General features: G+C 39.3%; 1 protein-coding gene across 4 annotated transcripts in view; it reads right to left on the bottom strand.

Moving 5' to 3' along the window:
• PCDH15 (protocadherin related 15) overlaps positions 1-20,390 on the bottom strand; it is an 811,839-nt gene that overhangs the window by 358,302 nt on the left and 433,147 nt on the right. For all 4 annotated transcript variants that reach the window (XM_043518631.1, XM_043518633.1, XM_038411063.2 and 1 more), the window contains one exon: positions 9,883-10,089. In XM_043518631.1, the coding sequence (XP_043374566.1) occupies positions 9,883-10,089 (207 nt within the window). The remainder of the gene's footprint in view (positions 1-9,882; positions 10,090-20,390) is intronic.

Raw genomic sequence — 20,390 nt, 5'->3', positions numbered from 1 at the left:
TCTATAGCACACCCCAAGCACTATCGTAGGAGAGGCTTTACTAGTTATCTTCCCCAATGTAAGTTTTGCCCAGACAGACTCTGTCTTATCCATTGCATCGCTTCTTATTTCTTTACATTCTACCTCATCATTGATATACAATGCTACTCTACCACCTTTACCTTTATCTCTGTCTTCCCTAAACAGCACATACCCTTCAATACCTGTAGTCCAGTCATGACTATTATTCCACCATGTTTCTGTTAACCCTATAATATCTGGTTTCACTTCCTGCACCAGTAGCTCTAGTTCCTCCATTTTGTTACCTAGGCTCCTCGCATTGGTGTACAAACATCTTAATTTTTGCTGTTTGACCTTGCTCACATTTTGTACCCTATTAGGCACAGTCATTCTACAGCCAGTATAACCTATTAGACTAGTATCCACACCGCCCTCGCTCCTTATATACATTCTCCTACCCACAGCTGTATCCTTTCTTACTTCGTCTTCTTCCCTCTCAATGCTAAAATCTGGCGTGGAGATTACCTGGACATCTCCCAACCATCTCCCCCTAATTCCTAGTTTAAAGCTCTCTTTATCAGTTGTGCCATTCTTGATCCTAGAAGTCTATTTCCTTCCCTACTCAGATGAAGTCCATCCCGAGAGAACTGTCCTCTGTCCGTGAATGCCTTCCAGGCCATACATCCCAATGCCCTCCTTATAGCACCACTGCCTAAACCATCTGTTGACAGTCATAATCTTGTCACACCTTTGTTGCCCTTCTCTAGGAACAGGAAGGATCCCACTAAAGATCACCTGAGCCTCAATTTCCTTAAGCGTCTTCCCCAGCCTAGCATAGTCTCCCTTAATACTTTACAGCGAGAATCTAGCTGTATCATTTGTTCCCACATGAAGGATAATTAGGGGATTCTTTCCCGCTCCCTTTAGGATCATTTTCAACCTCAGGTCTACATCCTGTATCTTAGCACCCGGAAGACAGCACACCCTTCTATTCTCTGGATCAGCTCTAGTTACAGGCCTGTCTATTCTTCTCAATTACTTTCTTTGAGGTCCATCAATGGAATATGGATGCTTTTTCTATGCTAAAGACACTTCTTTATTCTTCACAGACGTTAGAACTGTCATCTCAAAGCAAGTGAATACTTGGTGTGTATCTAGAATGGAATATTTGGAAGATGGTTGTGATAGGACTGATACAGTAAAAGAGACTTATTCCTCCACAAAGTATAATAATGCAAGTTACCATTCTCTTCAGTCTCATCCATCATTAACAAAATCTGCCAGCTAAATTCTGATTGCAGTTTAGGCTTGATGTAAGGAAAAAAATCTTTGACTTGCAAATTGAGCAGATTTGATATGGGAGGCACTGAGACTAACTAACTAATGGAACTTTTGTGATCATGATTATAAATATAATCACATTTTTTTAAAATAAGGATTGAACATAAGCACTATCATTCTTGACTACTACAGTATGTATTTGAGGTTCTCTCTACCAAATTGTCTGCAAAGGTCTGAGCAGATCAGATAGAACCAGCAATCAGAAACCACACACAACAGTGTAAACTAACAACATGCAGCTAAGAACCACTTCAAACATGCAGAACAAACCTCATATGTTTTATCTTGGCACTATTTAGACTATTTATTTACCCATCTGATAAGTAATCAATGTAATTTTCTGTAGCAATGACAATTTATTTTGTAGCAGGATATATATTTATCTGCTGAATATATAAAACAGTTGTAACATATCCCCGTTAAAACTCCATTGACGTAAGTGGGCTTACAGCAGAAATGAATATGGCCCAATGTATTTAAAGTGTTACAGGCAGACTTCTCTAAATAACCTATAGTTGCAAAGTTTCCCAGCTTTACTGAAATAAAAATGAAGGAAAGAGAAACCAAAGCGCACAATTACAACCAAAATATAGTTTCACACACTCAACACCCAGTACCTACAGGAATGGCATCTGGTACAAGCTACAAAACAAAACAAACATGATATAAAATGAATAAATACAAACAAAGACACATATAAAGCAATGATGTACCTTATGAAAATGGAAACAATAACAGTTACAAATCTGAAACAATTAACTGAGCTGCAAAAGGCATTCACAATGCACATTGAACCCATTTATACTGAGCCTGGGTTAGAGTTTGTTCTACTTCCAAATCTCAAAGCAGTTCATGAAAATTTGCAAATCTGGGCAGAGGGTCACCATCAGTTCACACAACTCGGTTCCCTTCAACTGAAGTTCATTTTCTTTACAAAAAAAAAGTCCTATAGAATTTAATAAGGATAAAATCAATAACTTCTACAGAAATTACTCTTCACACTGACAGAATCAATAGAAAATGATATCTGTACTACAGGTTTTTGAACTACCCTGTAAAACTTGATAGAAGGGATATAATTCTCTAAATTTCTAGAGGACTTTCCTGTAAGTTCCCAGAACAAACCTCAATACCCAAAGAGTGCCTATAGTGGCATGTCCACACACTTCCTGCCCCATCTTGAAGCCAATTAGCTTCCTTCCAAGACGTCAGAAGGAATGAGCGGTCCTCTTCAGGGAAAGAGCACCATAGGTCATTTCCCAATCCCATAAAGGATTCCTCTACCCATATTGTGTAGCAGGAAGCAGCAAAGAGGCTGCATCTACAACTAAACTCTGGCTGTACCAGGGCTAAGAGACAACCCAAATCCCTTGCATGCAATAGAGCTGCATCTCATCCACTAAAACAATCTTGATGGATTAAGGAAGTGACCCATACTGTCATACCACAGATAATCAGCTTGGGGTCGGAAGTTGCCATTCGGCAATACAAGGGAACTGCCAAGTAAAACCATCCTGCCACGTGACAGGGAAGAAAGGGTGGATGGGATGGGAGTGGCATATTATGTCACCATCATTTCTAATGAAGGTAGCATAAGATAAGTTTGTGGAATTGTCCTAAGCCCAAGAAAAAGGGGATCAGAATATGAGTGAAAGAGGAATTTTTTCTTTTTTTTTTACATTATTGAAACGTCACAAAATGTGCGTGTCTTTTCATCTTTTCCCCCCTAGCTTTATAATCCATTCATAACTGTTTTTTGTAAAAACTCTGAACTTGTTTTATACACTCCTCTTCAATAAGAACTGGCACAGAGTGCTATTTTTAACAATGTTGGTGGGAATAGCTCACACAACTAGGCTGATTAGCCTACAGGATATCAATGACTCATAGACAACATCAACCAGATAGCCCTGCAGTTCTCTGAAAGCATATAATCTTCAGGGAAGCAAAGGAGGACGAACCCACAGTGCAGATGGAAAATGTCTTATTAGCTTATTGAAAGTCTCAGAGCCTTCTCCTTTTGCAAATAATCCCTTGGACAAAGAATACAGTACAATGATACCAAGATGACAAAGCAATGCAAGAACAATCAAAGAATAAAAGATAACTTACAACTATCTCCTTAGGTGATGGAGATCAGCTAGGAGACTATTTCTTGGCTGTTTTCTGGAGACCCTACTCTTAGGTTCTGACTTCTTTACCTGAGGGACTACATAAGGCCAATATGTACTTCTGGAAGGTGTTCTGATACTATGATGAGAGTGGTATAGGAACCACAATAGAGCAGAACAAAGCAAGGGACCCACCTGATCCCTAGTGATAAGATATTCCATAAGGTTTCAATATGATGTAGAACATTGCATTGTATGTCAAAAATGTATACACTTGCTCTAAGGTTCAAGAAGAAGTGAGCAGCAGATCCTATTGAGAGTATGCAAGTGAGCGTAAAGAGGGAAAAGAATAGTGGTGATGTTACGGCCGGGGCTTTATTATAGACCACCAAATCAAGAGGAGGAAGTAGCTGAGGCATTCACCAAGCAGTAACGAGATTAACTAACACACATGAACTAGTATTAATGGGGCATTTTAACTTCCCTGATATCTGTTGGAAGACTAATACACTAAAACATAATACATCCTGCAAGTTCTTAGCACATGTAGTGAACAACTTTCTGATTCAGAATGTTGAGGAAACAACTACAGAGTCATGCATTTTGGATCTGGTTTTGACCAAAAAGGGATGAATTCATTTCAAACACAAACGTGGTTGGGAACTTGGGAGGGAAGAACTTGGGAACATGATCCAATAGAATTCAAAATCTTAAGGAAAGGAGGACATGAGAATAGCAAAACAAGGACACTGGATTTCAAAAAGGCAGATTTCAACCAACTCAGGGACATATTAGGCACGGTCCCAGGGGAAAACCAGTTCGGAAGAAAAGGAGTTGAAAGGGGGCTGGCAGTTCCTAAAAAATGTAACACGAGAGGCTCAACATCAAGCTACTCTGATGCAGAGGAAAGATAAGAGCCACAGGAGACCAATGTGTCTTCTTAAGGAGCGTTTTAGCTATCTAAAAACCAAAAAGGGTTACATACAGGAAATGGATGAAGGGGTTGTTACGTTATCTGATTAAAATATGGCCATAGAGATCATTGTAGCAACCAATGTACAAATTGTGGCATGTAAGATGTCTATGGAACGGTTATGACTCACTGAATATGACTGTGCTATTTGTATGCATGTATCATTTTTGTATTTGAAGTTGGCTGTATACCTGTATTTCAAACATTTGCTCCTGAAGTAACACTCAGAAGGTAGTTATCCAGCACATCTTGGAGGGACTATTCAAATTAAGTGGCTCATCAGGTAGCACTTAACTTACAATGGAAGATGCCCATCTACTCTTAATGGACTTTCCTGCTGTGACTAGGCAAAATCATGCACAGACGTGTGACTTGTCCATGTGACTCCAAAGACCATCTTGTTACTGTAATTTTCCCCCGTAAGAACAATGGGACTCCCTCCACATGGCAGAAGCTATAAAAGGCCCTGGAAACACCTCCCTGCTTCAGTTTACTTGGTTCCCAAGGTATTTATGTGGTTTACTTAAATTTATGCCATTTAAACAGCCTACTTAATTATAACAACAATGGATAGTGCTGCTATAGTTACAGGTCTGCCAAAAATCCCATTTATATACAGTCAGTTTTTGACAGATTTATAACTCAACGAGGGTTGGAATTTAGGTTAGATGGTTCAGGAGTGAAGACAACTTTGGGCAGGTAAATGAAGAATAATACAAAATACGATTTAAATTAATGTGTGGATTTTAAGTGAGAAGAGCACATACAAAGTATTATTATGGACAACATCACAGTGGTCCCCATTAAAAACCAACATTTACATACCACACAGTGGATAAGTGTTGTCTTTTTAATGGCCAATAATGTTTGATTTAATTTTTAATTTAATTTACAAATCTAAAATAAAATCTGCAGCTCTTTCACCTTGTGCTGTGATCTTGTCAGATCTGACATGACTTGTTAATTTTTAAGACTATATGTATAAACTACACCTACTTACTGCCCTCCCACCAGCCTAGAAGAAGTCTCATATTCAGTCGAGCAGACCTCCAGTATGTACAATAGAGTAAGCTTTACATGAAATAACTTTGACATATGCATTAGTATATAAACATGTCGTCCCTGATACTATATTCTCTTAAACTACTTTTAGACTGGTGTGATTTCATTGAAGTCAAGAGAGTTACTCAGATATAAACTTGGTGATAAAGAAGTGAAAAGCACATGCATTAAGTGGGGCCATAAAAATATCGAGGCCCTGAAAGTACGTCCTGGGTGTACCCACACCAGGGGATCATCTTAAGGTTTATTTCTGAGTTCTTGAGTGCCATCTATGCATCATTATTCACCCCATCTGGAACTTGGTGGATTGCCTCTGCATGTGCTCACATAGAAGGGGCTCCATGGAAGTTCTGCAGAGTGAGCTTGAGTTTGTTTTTCCAACAGATTTCAATAGGGAAATCCAAGCAGGAGTAATACAGTTCAGCTGTATTCCCTTGGATCTCCCCTCTACAACTCCCATTGAACAAGTGGAGGATGACCCAGCCAATGGCTGTGTAGTGAGGCAGAGTGGAAGTATAAAAGGAAGGTTCTGCAGCTCAGTTTGGCCACAGCCAGTGGAGGAGATGGATACTTCTGCCTTGCTGTGGCACCCAGGAGAGGAACCTGCATGCTGCCATGCCTTGCCCCCAGAGGAGATGAATGCAGATGAGGAGTTGCCAGAACTACCACTGGCTGTAAACCTCAAGGAGCCAGAGGACCTGTGGAGGCCAGAGGTACCAAACCGCAGGGAGGTAGGAAGTAGCCCAGGGGTAGCCGACGACTGGCCGGCTACAGGGCTTACCTCGTCTCAGTTGGTATGTTGCGGCTGAATCCCCACCGACCCAGTGGGAGATCACACGACCACTGTTAGAGCCCTGGTCTGGGATGCGGTGGAGTAAGGAGCTGCGTCCCCCTGCCACTTAGCCCCTGGGTAGCTGACTCCCCACCATAGGCCAGGATGCCTGTGGTCCATGAACCCGCCCTGCTAGCACCATAGACTGCCTGTCGGGTGTGCAAACCCCTTTCAGAGCCCCTAGACTGTGTGGACACTCCCTCCTTACCTGAACCCCTAGACTGTGGGGTTGCTCCTTCTTACCTGAACCCCAAGACTCTGTGTGTTTGCTGGCTGCCTGTGCTTCAAGCTGAGGCTAAAGCCTGCTCTCTGCTCTGCCCCGCCCAAAGGACTAGAACTTATTGACTCGGTGTATCCGCGGCTGCCTGTGCCGGCAAGTTTACTCTACAGCCTGCTACCAGCCCAGCCCTGTCTGAGGGCTAAAGCCCTAGACTGTTACTTGCTGTCAAACCTATTGCGGGGCTGCAAGCTAGAAACTATGCTGGATGCTGCCCCACACAGGGGCTGGGACAAGGGGCCCAGACCGTTGTATGTTTGCCTCTGTCGGATGGGCCCAGAGCTCTAGACTGCTTATGGCTCAGTCCCACTGGTGCAACCAGAGGCCAAGGACTAAACCCCAAGACAATGAGGCAGAGTGGCCTCCCTCCCCACTGGAGAGCAAGGGAGCACTACAGGCAGCATAGCAGAAGTTTACTACAAGTGTTTACTACAAGACCCCACAGATGAGCAAAGACAGGAGGTGCTCTTGCAGATGACTCCTATCTTTGCAGCCTTACTGTGATCTTTCCCTGTAGATCTATACCCTCCCCATCCTCCTGCCGTCCTTCACCCCTGAGGGGACAATCCCTAGGAAACGATATGAGGAGAGCATCATGCAGTTCTGTTCTGAGTATCTCCATGGAAGTGGGTGATCTAGCCACTCTGCCTCTGAAAATTAATCCTTGGCTTCAAAGTACTAATGTTGAAAGCACCTACATAATGAATACTTAATATCATACTCAAGTTCCATGTCTGAGATTGTGAACTGGAAGCTATTATTAACAGTAACTCTTAGCTTTATATTCTGAGAGAGGGAAAAGCGTTCATTAATTTTCCCAAGTTTTCAAATTCACAGATGCATAAAGCAAATTACTGCACCCAAGGGGTTTGTCCATCATGTTAATTTTGCGATAGATCTTTTATTTTTGTTTCTAACTTAAGGTGCATGATGAAATTATGCTGTGTTTAGTCTTGCTTTAGGAAATTATGGGCAATATGTAAATGAGAATCGACTGACTTGAGCTAGCAGAGTTCCTTCATTACTTCACATGGCTGAAACCACACAAGATATAATACAGAAAATCTATTGTACTTCCACCCCTGATTCCCCCATTTCGTTTGTTGTCATTTATGTCTGTCTGTTTAATGAGGTATGTACCAGCTTTTTTCAGAAAAAAGTCACACTATAGTTTAGTTATTAATGCCAATATCTTTTTGGAGAATTTTTGTGATCAGTTAGGCCATACACCGTCCACAATCAGTTTTGGACGTCTCTTCAAAACACTGATTTACAGTATCTTAAAGACCACCTGATGCCTCAAGAAAAATATTTCAATACTATATAGAAACAATTGTTATAGAATAAGTGGCAAGGAGTCCTGTGGCACCTTATAGACTAACAGACGTATTGGAGAATAAGCTTTTGTGGGTGAATACCCACTTCATCGGATGCATGTAGAATGTTATAGAATATTTATTTTATTTGATTTACTTCTTTCTTCATTTTTTATTCCTTGTAAATTTGCATGAAAACAAAATTTTCTAACTGCAAAAGCGTTACTGTGTTTCTGTTGCTTATTCTCCACCCGATGTTTTAGGTCTGAAAGCCTGGTTGGTGAGTATTGGCATATGTCCATTGAGTTCAATCCTTGTGAAGTTATGTAGCTCTGCTGGAGGTGTAGAACTGAAAAAAAATTTCCAACAAAACTATTTTTGGAGTAGAATACTTTTTGGAAATATTTCATCACTTTGAATAATACGGGTGAAACTGACTCCAGTCATAGCTAACTAAATACAATTAATTCATTTAAGAGGCCCTGGGTGGGGCTTTGTCTTTCTATGGAGCATGGGTCATTTCCAAGTTTAAAATAGTGTAAATGGTGAATTCTCTGTAACTTGAAGTCTTTAAATCACGTTTTGAGGACTACAGTAACTCAGCCAGAGGTTAGGGGTCTATTACAAGAGCAGGTGGGTGAGATTCTGTGGCTTGAGATGTGCAGGAGGTCAGACCAGATGATCATGATGGCCCTGCTGATCTTAAAGTCTAGGAGGCTATGATTAGTATTATGAATATTTATGCTATGATGAAAAAATCATCAACTCCATTAAGTTAATTAAAATAACAATTGGGATTCTTAGAAAAATACATTTTCAGCACATCAAACACAACTCCCATGGGATACCAAAATCATAGAAGCATAATGCTCTATCTGCACTGACATTTGAAACTACATTAACAGTTTGTCACAAGACTCATGAATATGTCCAAACTTGAATGTATTTGTGTTTTAACAACAGTTCATTAACACTCATTAAATAACACAACTGAAATGTGTACTGTAGGAAGAGCACAAATTTTAGTTGCTAGTCATTAGTCCCCAGTAGTCTACAGTTAAACATGAGAGATGCGATGGGTGAGGTAATATCTTTTATTGGACCAACTTTTGTTGGTGAGATAGACAAGCTTTCAAGCTTACACAGAACTCTTCTTCAGGTCTAGGAAATGTACTCAGTGTCACAGCTAAATACAAGGTGGAACAGATTGTTTAGCATAAGTAGTTAATGTATTTCAAGGAACCATTCAAGGTGAAGTGGCCATTTAGCCATGACTGGAAACAAACATTTGTGTGGTCTCTACATTAGAATTTACTGTCAGAGATGGGGAATATATTAAATAATTTCCTGAACATTTGTTTGAATAAAAACCCACTTCTGTGTTCACTTCATGTAAATATACATGCAAATAAATTCACTGGCAGGAATGTTCATGATGATAGCAAATTTTAAGCAAGTATTAGAGAATAGCAACCAAAGTCAGTTTTGAACTCAGAAAAGTACTTTCATTGGAAATCTGGAAACATTCACACAGCTAAGAAACGTAAATGATACCATGTAACCAGTAAATCATTGTATAAACCTCTATGCAGGCAGAATCAAATGAATCACCACAGCTGAAATTTCAAATGTTAACTACTTACAATGAAGTACTCATGAAAAAACTACTGATCAAGATTATCTGCAGAAATGATTCAGCAAATAATTTCAAATAGCGACCAAACTTTTTTATTAACTACTTGTGGATAATTCAATTAATTCATTAAATTACTTGCTAGGTTATAAATAACTGAATAAATAAAAACAAACTGTTTGACTGTATATGGTGTACTGTATATAAATGATAATTTACCTTATTTCAAAGGCTTCAGTCACAATATTTTAAGTGTTTAAAAATGAACATTTCTAAGCATATATACAAACTTTAAACACACATAAGGATGGTCCAATAAAAAGAAAGAGAAACACACCTCTTCTACATCCTTGTCCAAAGCTATAATTTCTAGTGGAGAAGTCGAATTCTGGTTGTCAGAGATGGTTGTGCCCACTGGGGAGGACTCCAGAATAAACCCCTCATATAAAGATTCTGTGAAGTAAGGCTTCTGATTGTTCTCATCCAGGACTTCAATATGTAAATTGGCAAAGGCAGGAAGTGGATGACCATTGTCTTGTTCTGCCTAAAAAGACATAAATCTGATTGGCTATGGACTGTTTTTATATAATTTATTAACCTCTTTATAGATTATATAATTGACTCAACTTAAGTACAACTATGAATAGTCAATAATTACTACAGCTTTACTTTCAAGGGTAACAATACTTTCACACAGATAACTAATATTTAGTATTTCTCTGCTTATTTTGAAACATCACATCTGAGAAAAGACAGACATATATAGTAACCAAAGAATTAACTAACAAAGCAGATATTATAGGTTTACTCATGTTGCCCACTGATTTTAATAACTAGAGAGAAACTCAAGACATGTACAGTATTAGTAAACATCATTGTTATGAAAAATCTCTTGCAATGAAGATGAGAGAAGCCACAAATCTCTGCATAAATATATTCATTGGACAATATAATTACCACCTACACCAGGGATGGGCAAACTTTTTTGCCTGAGGGCCACATCTGGATATGGAAATTGTATGGTAGACCATGTATGCTATATCAGGTACAAACAGTAGAGTGTTCAGGGTGAAGAACAGTGTTTGGAGTGAAGAGAAAAATTAAGTGTAGATACTATCATGGTTGTTATTTTGTCCAAAATGAATGATGACACTTGTTCAAAAATTCATAAGGAACACATTCAGAGCACAAAGTTACTTGGAAAAATCTTCCACTCTGCATATGTCAACTGTTAAGTGAGAAGATAGAAATAGTGACATCAGCATACATTTAAAAAAATACCTAAAACTGCATCTATTTTTGTTTGACTATTTTTTAACTCTCAGATATAGAGGCAGATCTTGCAACTGGATCCAGACAGGCAGAACCCTATGCCTGAAATTAATATGGATCTGTTTGGATGCAGGGCTTTGCACAAAACAGCTGTCATCCAGGCTTCACAGAAATCAACTGGAAATTTGCTAACATTTTCACTGGACCCAGGATTTCACCAAACTGCAGGATCAGAGCCATAATTTTTATGTATTATTGTTCTTCCATGCCTATGGGATACTGGAAATCACTATAACTTATTCTTTTTTGTTAACAACCTTAAATTCATTATGACGGGGTGTGACACCTCTTGTGGGCTGTCTTGGGAATTAACTCTGTGCCCTCTCCTGATGGTTTCTCACGCACCGTCACTTCTGCTCCAGGGACCCATGTCACTCCCAGGACCACAGCATCCTCTTCATGACACAGCCCTCCCTCTGTGCCACACTCTATGCACCCCCTTCCGGGGGAATGTATCACAGTCCAGTCACTTCCCTCAGTGTCAACTGCAGCCCAACGTCTGGTCACTTCCTCAGTGGTGATGGTGGAGGGGAGGGACCCAGGCCTTCCCTCTACTCTGAGTCCCAGCCCAGGGACCCTGTAGATGGCTGCATCCCCTCCGCCTCCTCTATAGATGTCTCTGGGCCACTTCCACGCAGCCCCAGCACCCTCTTTGCAGTTGCCTCAGGGCCTCAGCCTGCAGATCCCTGCAGCCCACTAAGAGCTACCTTTCACTCCCTGGGTCTCTGCTTGCAGCACTGCTTTGTCCAGAGTGCTTGCTGCCTTCAGCCTGCGAAACAGCCAGTCCTTCTGCCTCCTCAAGCTTCAGGGAGTGAAGCTGCTCTACAGCCCTTCTTATATGGGCCTGTCCTGCCCTGGTTGGCTGCTCTCACAGCCCTTCTCTGATTGGCTGCCTCCCACACAGCCTCCCTAGGGTTTTATTAGCCCCAGTGTCAGGAAAGTGCAGCATCATATTCATCTTAATTAAAACAAAATATAACAGAGAAAATAATAAAAACTGAAGTAAATCAGGCCCCAATTTACAACATGCAGGAGGAGGGCTGATGTTTTTTCATGGAACCTCATTGACTTTAAAAGGAATCAGTTTGGGCACAGCAGTCTCCCCATGTATTGTAAATTGTAGGACTGGGACCGTAATTATTATACGAGTCTAAAATCTTTCAAGTAAGTGTACTGAATACTATTTGATAGAGGAGCAGTTAAACATAATAGGAAAAATCCTGGCTCTATTGAAGTCAGTGGGAATTATGCCATTGATTTCAACAGAGCCAGAATTTCATCCTATATGTACATTCCATATCGTATTAACTGTAATTGTATATTATACAGTATTGGAAAATACCCCATGTGATTTCTATATAGTTAATATTCTTAATATATTACAGATTTCAAATTTGACAAATCAGTTATATTTTGCTTTAATTGAGGAGCAACAAATTTAACAAAAAGACACTAATCAAAAACCCATAGTTCCTACTCAGGTAAAATCTTCATTTGGGACAGTGGAAGATATTAGGAAGCAAATCTCCTATTGTTTAGATGTTTATGGCAAAAGGCTCCGAATACTTGACAGAAACCCCCCTTTTAAAAGAAAATCAGGAACTCACTAAGCTGCAACTAGATGTGCCTGGTATTTTCTCTCGACTGTGTCAAATTTGCACACGTTATTGCTTTTCAGATCCAGTATCTTATATATGTGGCCCAGAGGTTAAAACTCACTGCAAAGTAGTTTTACACAGTACTAGTTTTGATTGACACAGATTTTTGTGTAATTTAGAATCCTTTGGAATGGTAAAATGAAAAAAAAATATTTAAAATGGAAAGGGAGAAAAAAACCCTATTTTCTACTGATACCTACACTATATATTTATGCATTACTAGGAATGGATAATAAATAAATGAGGAATTATAATATAAACCCTCTCTACCTTTCAAGAGATTTAGCTGAAAGGGGGGAGGAGAACTTGACTGAAATTTTCCTACATGGAATAGGATACCTTTTACAGTTCTTATGGTAGAAAATAATAAAATACATTTTGTCCTGTCTTACATACCATATAACCTCACTGACTTTGCTTTAGCATGATTAAAGTGAGGGAAATATTTTAATCTCCACTTTCCTGCCTTTAAGAATTTTCTAAATATAGACAACTGTGTATTGTATGCATGCAAAATAGTGACATTTTGTGTTAGGACTCAGAGTAAGCTCAGAAATGAGATGAGACACCAACACTTAAGTTTCCTTTGAGGATGAGGAGTATTTTCCCCTCCTCCCAATTTCTCCCCTAATATCCGTGAGAAGTCTCATAGAAGTAGGAGTTTAATAATAAATACACCAGTAATTACTTCCTTACAAGCACTGCAAAACTCCCTTACATTAACATATGCTGCTTAAGCAGAAAGAGTGTTGAGAATCTGAAGAGAAGTCCTGTATTTAATGAGAAATCTTCCAATAAAATTGCAAACTGAATGCAACCAGGAGGGGACTAAGAAAAAGAGACGCAAAGGGAGTTTAATTTAGCCTTTTGGCTTCTGGTTATATTCCAGAAACAGCATGAGTACTTGTTGTTTTACTCCTTTAAGGTTTTACTCATGAAAAGTCAATAAAGGAGTCTGAGGAGCCTCGTTTGATGATAGTTACTTTTTAATCCAAATAATCAAATGGAAGTAAAAGTGAACATATAAGTAAAACACTAGCTACAGAAGTTCACTAACATATTAATATGTATTATTCATAATATACTAAGTGGAATTATTTTCTCATAGTTTTCTCATAATATTTAAATGAATACCACTCTCAAAGTATTATTACTATATTCTATTATTGTAAATTGGACATTCAATTTACATACAGAATTAGAACTGCCAATAAATTACAAGTATTTACGTATACATTCAGACACAAATATATACCTGCATGTTTAGACCCACCAATATTTTGAAACATTATAAATATATATTATTTCAGTAATTAGCAAAATGCAACATCTTTTAAGAAGTAATTTCTTCAAATAGTTTTTGTAATCAATTTATTTCAGCCCACTTAGCACCTCTTTTTGTAGGCACTCTGTGTATATCTGAGTGCTTAAATTAAAGAGGAAGTAATGTTTGCAGAAATAGAATTTTTACGTAATATGCTTGAGTGCTCATGGAAACTAAATACTGACTCCTCATAGAGCACTGTTTCTGACCAATTCAAAGTCTTTAAAATGCTTGGAAAAAGTCTTGAACAATTTTAATAAAAATACATCCAAAGAAATCATAATATGCTACTGGTTATTCCATAAGCAGAAAAAAAGAGAATAAATTAGTCATTATGAATTCACTCAGCTCTAAATGTATGCTAGCAGACCAAAAAACAGGTTTTGTACATTGGTTTCCTGGGTGAATCTGGCCTTTATCTCAAACGTTTGCCTCAGGAAACTGAATCAGAGATAAAGATGTAAGATTATAAGAAGTTTCCAGATTTATGTTTTAAACAATTCTGATTCATGACTCAGTTTTAGCTGTGTTTAGGCCTTTTTTTTTTAATATGAACATATGGATTGTTTCTATTCACATAGATTTGTGAAATATATTTGCTTGTGAACAAAGATATTCATTTATGAAAATAATTATTTATTATTCACTATTACTAAGTTACTCTCATGTTTTAAAAAATTCAGTTACCTAAGCAAGAAAGACAAAGAATAATGAATAATCAAAATGCTCTGGAGATAGATCCAAAGGCTATAATTTGTTTGAATAAAATGATTTGAGAAAGAATTACAAATAAAAAAAATTAGGAAAATTATGGTTATTTTGTAGATTTTATTTGAATATGAGTAAATGGATACATTAACAGAATCAATTATTTATCTGTAAAGTTCGACCAGCATTAGTTTACACTGTTTATACGTTTAGTCTACAATGCCATACTCAATTTCTTTGGAGGTATCCATGTAGCTTCTCAGGTTTCATTCTTTCATTTAAAAAGATGCAGTTACATAAAACATAACAGGTTTCAGAGTAGCAGCCGTGTTAGTCTGTATTCGCAAAAAGAAAAGGAGTACTGGTGGCACCTTAGAGACTAACAAATTTATTAGAGCATAAGCTTTCGTGAGCTACAGCTCCGATGAAGTGAGCTGTAGCTCACGAAAGCTTATGCTCTAATAAATTTGTTAGTCTCTAAGGTGCCACCAGTACTCCTTTTCTTTTTATAAAACATAACGTTTGTTTCAGACACTCAGTTCTGCTAGTAAAAGGAAATCTGAAAACAAGTTAATTATCTTCATGCCTCCTTTAAAAAAAAAACACCAACAAAACTCTGACTCCTTTGTTTCCGGATCCAAAGTGTTTCTGCTTGCTTGCTCTTCTCTTTGGATACCTTCATTTGGTGTGTTTTTAAAGCATTTGTTCATGCTTTATTTGATTACACAATGGGGGAGCAACCAGGGAAGCCTAGCCTGCCAAAAACTATGTGCATCACAACCCAATCACAGTGGAGATGCAATTCACTTCCAGGTTGTAGTCCGCTCTCCAGCTGAGAATCATGGGGTTATAATAGACTTTTGTAAACTATACTTTCAAAGGATAAAGTTCAGCATTCTGTTTACAGGACCTGTTCTCGCAAGCAAGTGAATCCATTGAATAATTCCTATTACATTAATACCAGAGAAATTTTTCTTTTTATTGATTGTAGATGAGATTATTATATTTGAAAGTATAAGTATTTTATTATCTAGTTTCTTTAGAGGATATATTCTGAAAGATTTAGAATGGACAACTTTGTATTTTTTTTTCAAATGCAAAAATCACTGCTATTTAGTATACTATGGGTCACAGTTTATTTTATATTATTTGTTTCATTTAAATACCATATAAATAATTACTATCCTGGGCTCTGATCAAACTTATCATTGATTAAAAATATGATTCTAGGCTTGGATGACTGCAGATAATTGGACTCTGCCTTAGGATGTTGTACCTCATGTTACTAACAGTCAGTGATCCTTCCAGACAATTGTGGATTGACTCTAATGAATCTCAAATGGAGTCCACTGTTCCTCAGTGAAAGCAAAGTAGTCTGTAATTATGGTGACTAGAGGGTTTAAACTGAAGAAAAATTAAGGTATAACTCAGGTCTTCATGAGGGCCATAAGGACATGGAAAATCATCTATGGGGGGAAAAAAACTCAAACCAAAAATCTAATGAAGTCTTCTTCTCCAATACAGATATTTTGCTATAAAGACATTTTGACTTTTCGTATTCTGTTATAATAATCACTCATAACAGAGCAGCCATATCCTTGACACTATCTGCAAAGGCCTGATTACAGTGTAAGTAAATATCAGAATAACCCTGAGAAAACTTATTTTGTTAGGTAAGTGAACACAAGAGGGAAAATGACAAAATAAATAAGAATTGTTAACTAATGCTCAAATCAAATATGTTTAATCCTGTTTATCATGTAAACTGTTGTAGAACAGTGCAATGATTTTGTATATTAAATGCAGTTTGCAGAATTTGTGTGTTTACAATCAATCTGTACCTTAGATCAGTGGTTCTCAACCAGGAGTCTGGGGCTCCCTGGAGGGCTGCAAGCAAGTTTCAGGGAGTCTGCCAAGCAGGATGAGTGTTAGACTTGCTGGGGCCCAGGACAGAAAGCTGAAGCATCACCACATGGCAATGAAGCCCGGCATTGGGGTCCTGAAACCCACCACCCAGGAATGAAGCAGAAACCTGAGCAACTTAGCTGCACAGTGTCTTGTGGCATGGGGCCCCTGCCAATTGTCCTGCTTGCTACCCACTAACACCACCCCTGGCTTTTATATGCAGAAAAGCCATAGTTGTGGCACAGGTGGGTCATGATGTTTTTATGGCATATTGGGGGTGGGGGGGTCAGAAAGAAAAAGGTTGAGAACCCCTCCTTAGATGACTAAAGATGAAATGAAAGAACTAAAAACCAGAATATGAAACGGTACAATTGACTACATTGCTAAACTTGAAAAAATATTCTGTACATATCCAGTATTAAAATAACTGATGAAAGCACTAGAAGAAGGATTCAATCAGATGCCACTGAGCCTGATGCCTTACATGTTGTGCCTTTACATCAGCATAGATACGTCCCTCAGAGGTTTGAAAAATCCACACTCCTGAGAGACTTAGGGCTTGTCTTCACTACTTCACTTCAGATTGATGCTGCTGCAATTGATGTAGTGGGTGTCGATTTAGCAGTGAACACTCATTAAAATCAATGGCAGAGTGGTCTCCGGTCAACTCCGGTACTCCTGCTTCCCAAGAAGAGTAAGGGCATGTCTACATTTACCTCCGGAGTGATAGATCCACGAGGGGTCGATTTATCGCAGCTAATAAAGACACGATAAATCGACTGCTGAGCACTCTCCCATCGACTCTGGTACTCCACCAGAGCGATAGGCACAGAGTCGATGGGGGAGGGTCAGCAGTCGACTTACCACAGTGAAGACATCCCGGTAAGTAGATCTAACTACGTCGACTTCAGCTACGTTATTCATGTAGCTGAAGTTGCATGACTTAGATCGATCCCCACCCCCCCAGTGTAGACCAGGCCTAAGGAAAGTCAATTGGAGAGCGTCTCTCGTCGACACAGTGCAGTGAAGATACCAGGATAAGTCAACCTAAGCTACGTCGACTACAGCTATGTTATACATGTAGCTGGAGTAGCATAACTTAGGTTGACTTACCTGGTAGTGAAGACAAGCCCCCAGTTAAGCCGACCTAACCCCGGTCTAGACAGCACTAGGTCAACAGAAGAATTTTTCTGTCAACTTAGCTACTGCCTCTCAGGGGGGTGGGTTGCCTATAGCAATGGGAGAAACTCCCCCCCCCCCTTTGCTGAAATGAGCATTTACACTGAAGTGTTATAGTGGTGCAGATGTTTACAGGGTATGATTTGAACAAAATAAAGAAAAAAATTAATTTAAGACAAGGGTAACCTGCCCCTGCCCCGCCCGGTTTTGGGTGAGTGTACTCTGCCCTGAACTCACCCTTTTGTGTCAGTGTAATGATAAAAGAGTTCATTCATGATTCTAAGACTTCTCTGTTAGAACAACAAATGAAACTGGGATGCTCAGTGAAACATCAAAGTCACACATTATTCTGTGTTCCCTCATAGAGAGCACTGTTTCCACAAAATGTCCTGTTTGGTTTAAGTCACTTTGTCAAATACTGTTTTAATACAACTTTTTTTTCTGGCATCTGGGGTTTTAGGGAGGGGAGTATCACCCACTAGCTAGAGCCCGAGAATGAGAAGCTGAAATTCGGCATTCTATTCCTGGCTTTTCCACTGACTGTGAAACATGGGGGCTGAGGAGCAGCAAAGAGGAGGCAGAAAGCTTCCTGAAGCAGGAGAAAAGAGGAATGGAGCCAATGTGGGGCAAGTAGTGAGACATTTCCTAAGGGATGCTGTGGGAGATGAGGCATTAGAGACTAAAATTGAAGGCAGACCCCCAAGTATCCAGAGTTGGAGCTAGCTACCCTGTGGTTCCCAGACTCCCCAGGTTCAGACAATCATGTCTCCTCTCTGTCTCTCTGCAAGGCAATAAAACACCTCTTCCTCTCAGAGGAGCATTCAGCAAAAAATTATTTAATTTCATGATTTTTACTTCACTGTGGTGGCACAGAATATAGCCTTTGCAGTGCATCTTTGGGTCAGGTACTGAACTTGTTTGTTTCAGAAAATCTATTGCAAAATTGACCAGAGGCCAAGTTGCATGTAGTTTACATATACTGCTTGAATACTGTTCCTGCTCTAAGAAAAGGAATATCTGTGGCACCTTAGAGACTAACAAATTTATTTGAGCATAAGCTTTCGTGAGCTACAGCTCAATTCATTGGCAGCAACCACACACCATACAACAGAACCACTAACCCAGGAACCTATCCTTGCAACAAAGCCCGTTGCCAACTCTGTCCACATATCTATTCAGGGGACACCATCATAGGGCCTAATCACATCAGCCACACTATCAGAGGCTCGTTCACCTGCACATCTATCAATGTGATATATGCCATCATGTGCCAGCAATGCCCCTCTGCCATGTACATTGGTCAAACTGGACAGTCTCTACGTAAAAGAATAAATGGACACAAATCAGACATCAAGAAATTATAACATTCAAAAACCAGTTGGAGAACACTTCAATCTCTTTGGTCACTCGATTACAGACCTAAAAGTTGCAATTCTTCAACAAAAAACTTCAAAAACAGACTCCAATGAGAGACTGCTGAATTGGAATTAATTTGCAAACTGGATACAATTAACTTAGGCTTGAATAAAGACTGGGAGTGGATGGGTCATTACACAAAGTAAAACAATTTCCACGTATTTATCCCCCCCCACACACACACACACACACTGTTCCTCTGACATTCTTGTCACCTGCTGGAAATGGCCCACCTTGATTATCACTACAAAAGGTTCCCCCTAAACCCCCTTCTCTCCTGCTGGTAATAGCTCACCTTAAGTGATCACTCTGGTTACAATGTGTATGGTAACACCCATTGTTTCATGTTCTCTATGTATATAAATCTCCCCACTGTATTTTCCACTGAATGCATCCGATGAAGTAAGCTCACGAAAGCTTATTCTCAAATAAATTTGTTAGTCTCTAAGGTGCCACAAGTACTCCTTTTCTTTTTGCAAATACAGACTAACACAGCTGCTACTCTGAAACCTGTTCCTGCTCTACACTCCCTTAAAGTGCACTTCTCTGCTTGGCTGAGTTTGGAAGGAATGTTGCAGCTGTAATTAGAAGTAAAAGGAAAGAACCCCAGCACAACCCCACATGGTATATTTTGATATTTGTTATGGATAGCCTAATGACACACACAACCTAACTTTATATTGGCTGTATCTTGGAGTAAATTACTTCCCACTCCAGCCGCTGATCTCTCCTCCCCTTCTTACTCTGCCAGTCTACCTCTTCCTTCTTGACATTAGGCCTTGCTCACCTGCAGACCACACTCTCACAACTGCACTACCACAGCATCCATCAGCTTATGGTCCCTCAAATCACTACTCTTCTCCCCAACTCCTATAACTGAGCCTGAGACCCAATCCTCTTCAGTAACCTCCTGTCTTCCCATCTCACTACGTGCAGGGTAATGTCTGACCTCATCCTTTTGTTGGCACTCCATCATCCCAGCACAGACTGCAACTTTCCCCACTCCAGCACAAACAGCTGATTTTTCTCCAGATGGGTTTCTCTCAGCACATCCCTCTGTCCTCCTTTCTCTCTCCCACCTCATGCTCACTAGCAGTTCTACACAATCACAAGTTGTGAATAAAAGAGCAATGTGGAAAAAATTCTTGTGAGTTTCTAGCTAGTATCCATTATGCTGTTATCCAGACCCTGAGTCTTTTTCCATTGACTCCAATTAATTTTGGATGAGGTCCTCATTGCTTAGGGTATTTAGCTGATAGCATAAATATGAATCATCCTCATTCTGATTTTGCTATAAAAATGAGTCAATGTACTGCTTTCTTT

The sequence above is a fragment of the Dermochelys coriacea genome, chromosome 7, assembly GCF_009764565.3.
Source record: "Dermochelys coriacea isolate rDerCor1 chromosome 7, rDerCor1.pri.v4, whole genome shotgun sequence".
Lineage (NCBI taxonomy): Eukaryota > Metazoa > Chordata > Testudines > Dermochelyidae > Dermochelys > Dermochelys coriacea.
Note: the sequence above shows the minus strand (reverse complement) of the source record. Positions and strands in the feature narration are given on the sequence as shown.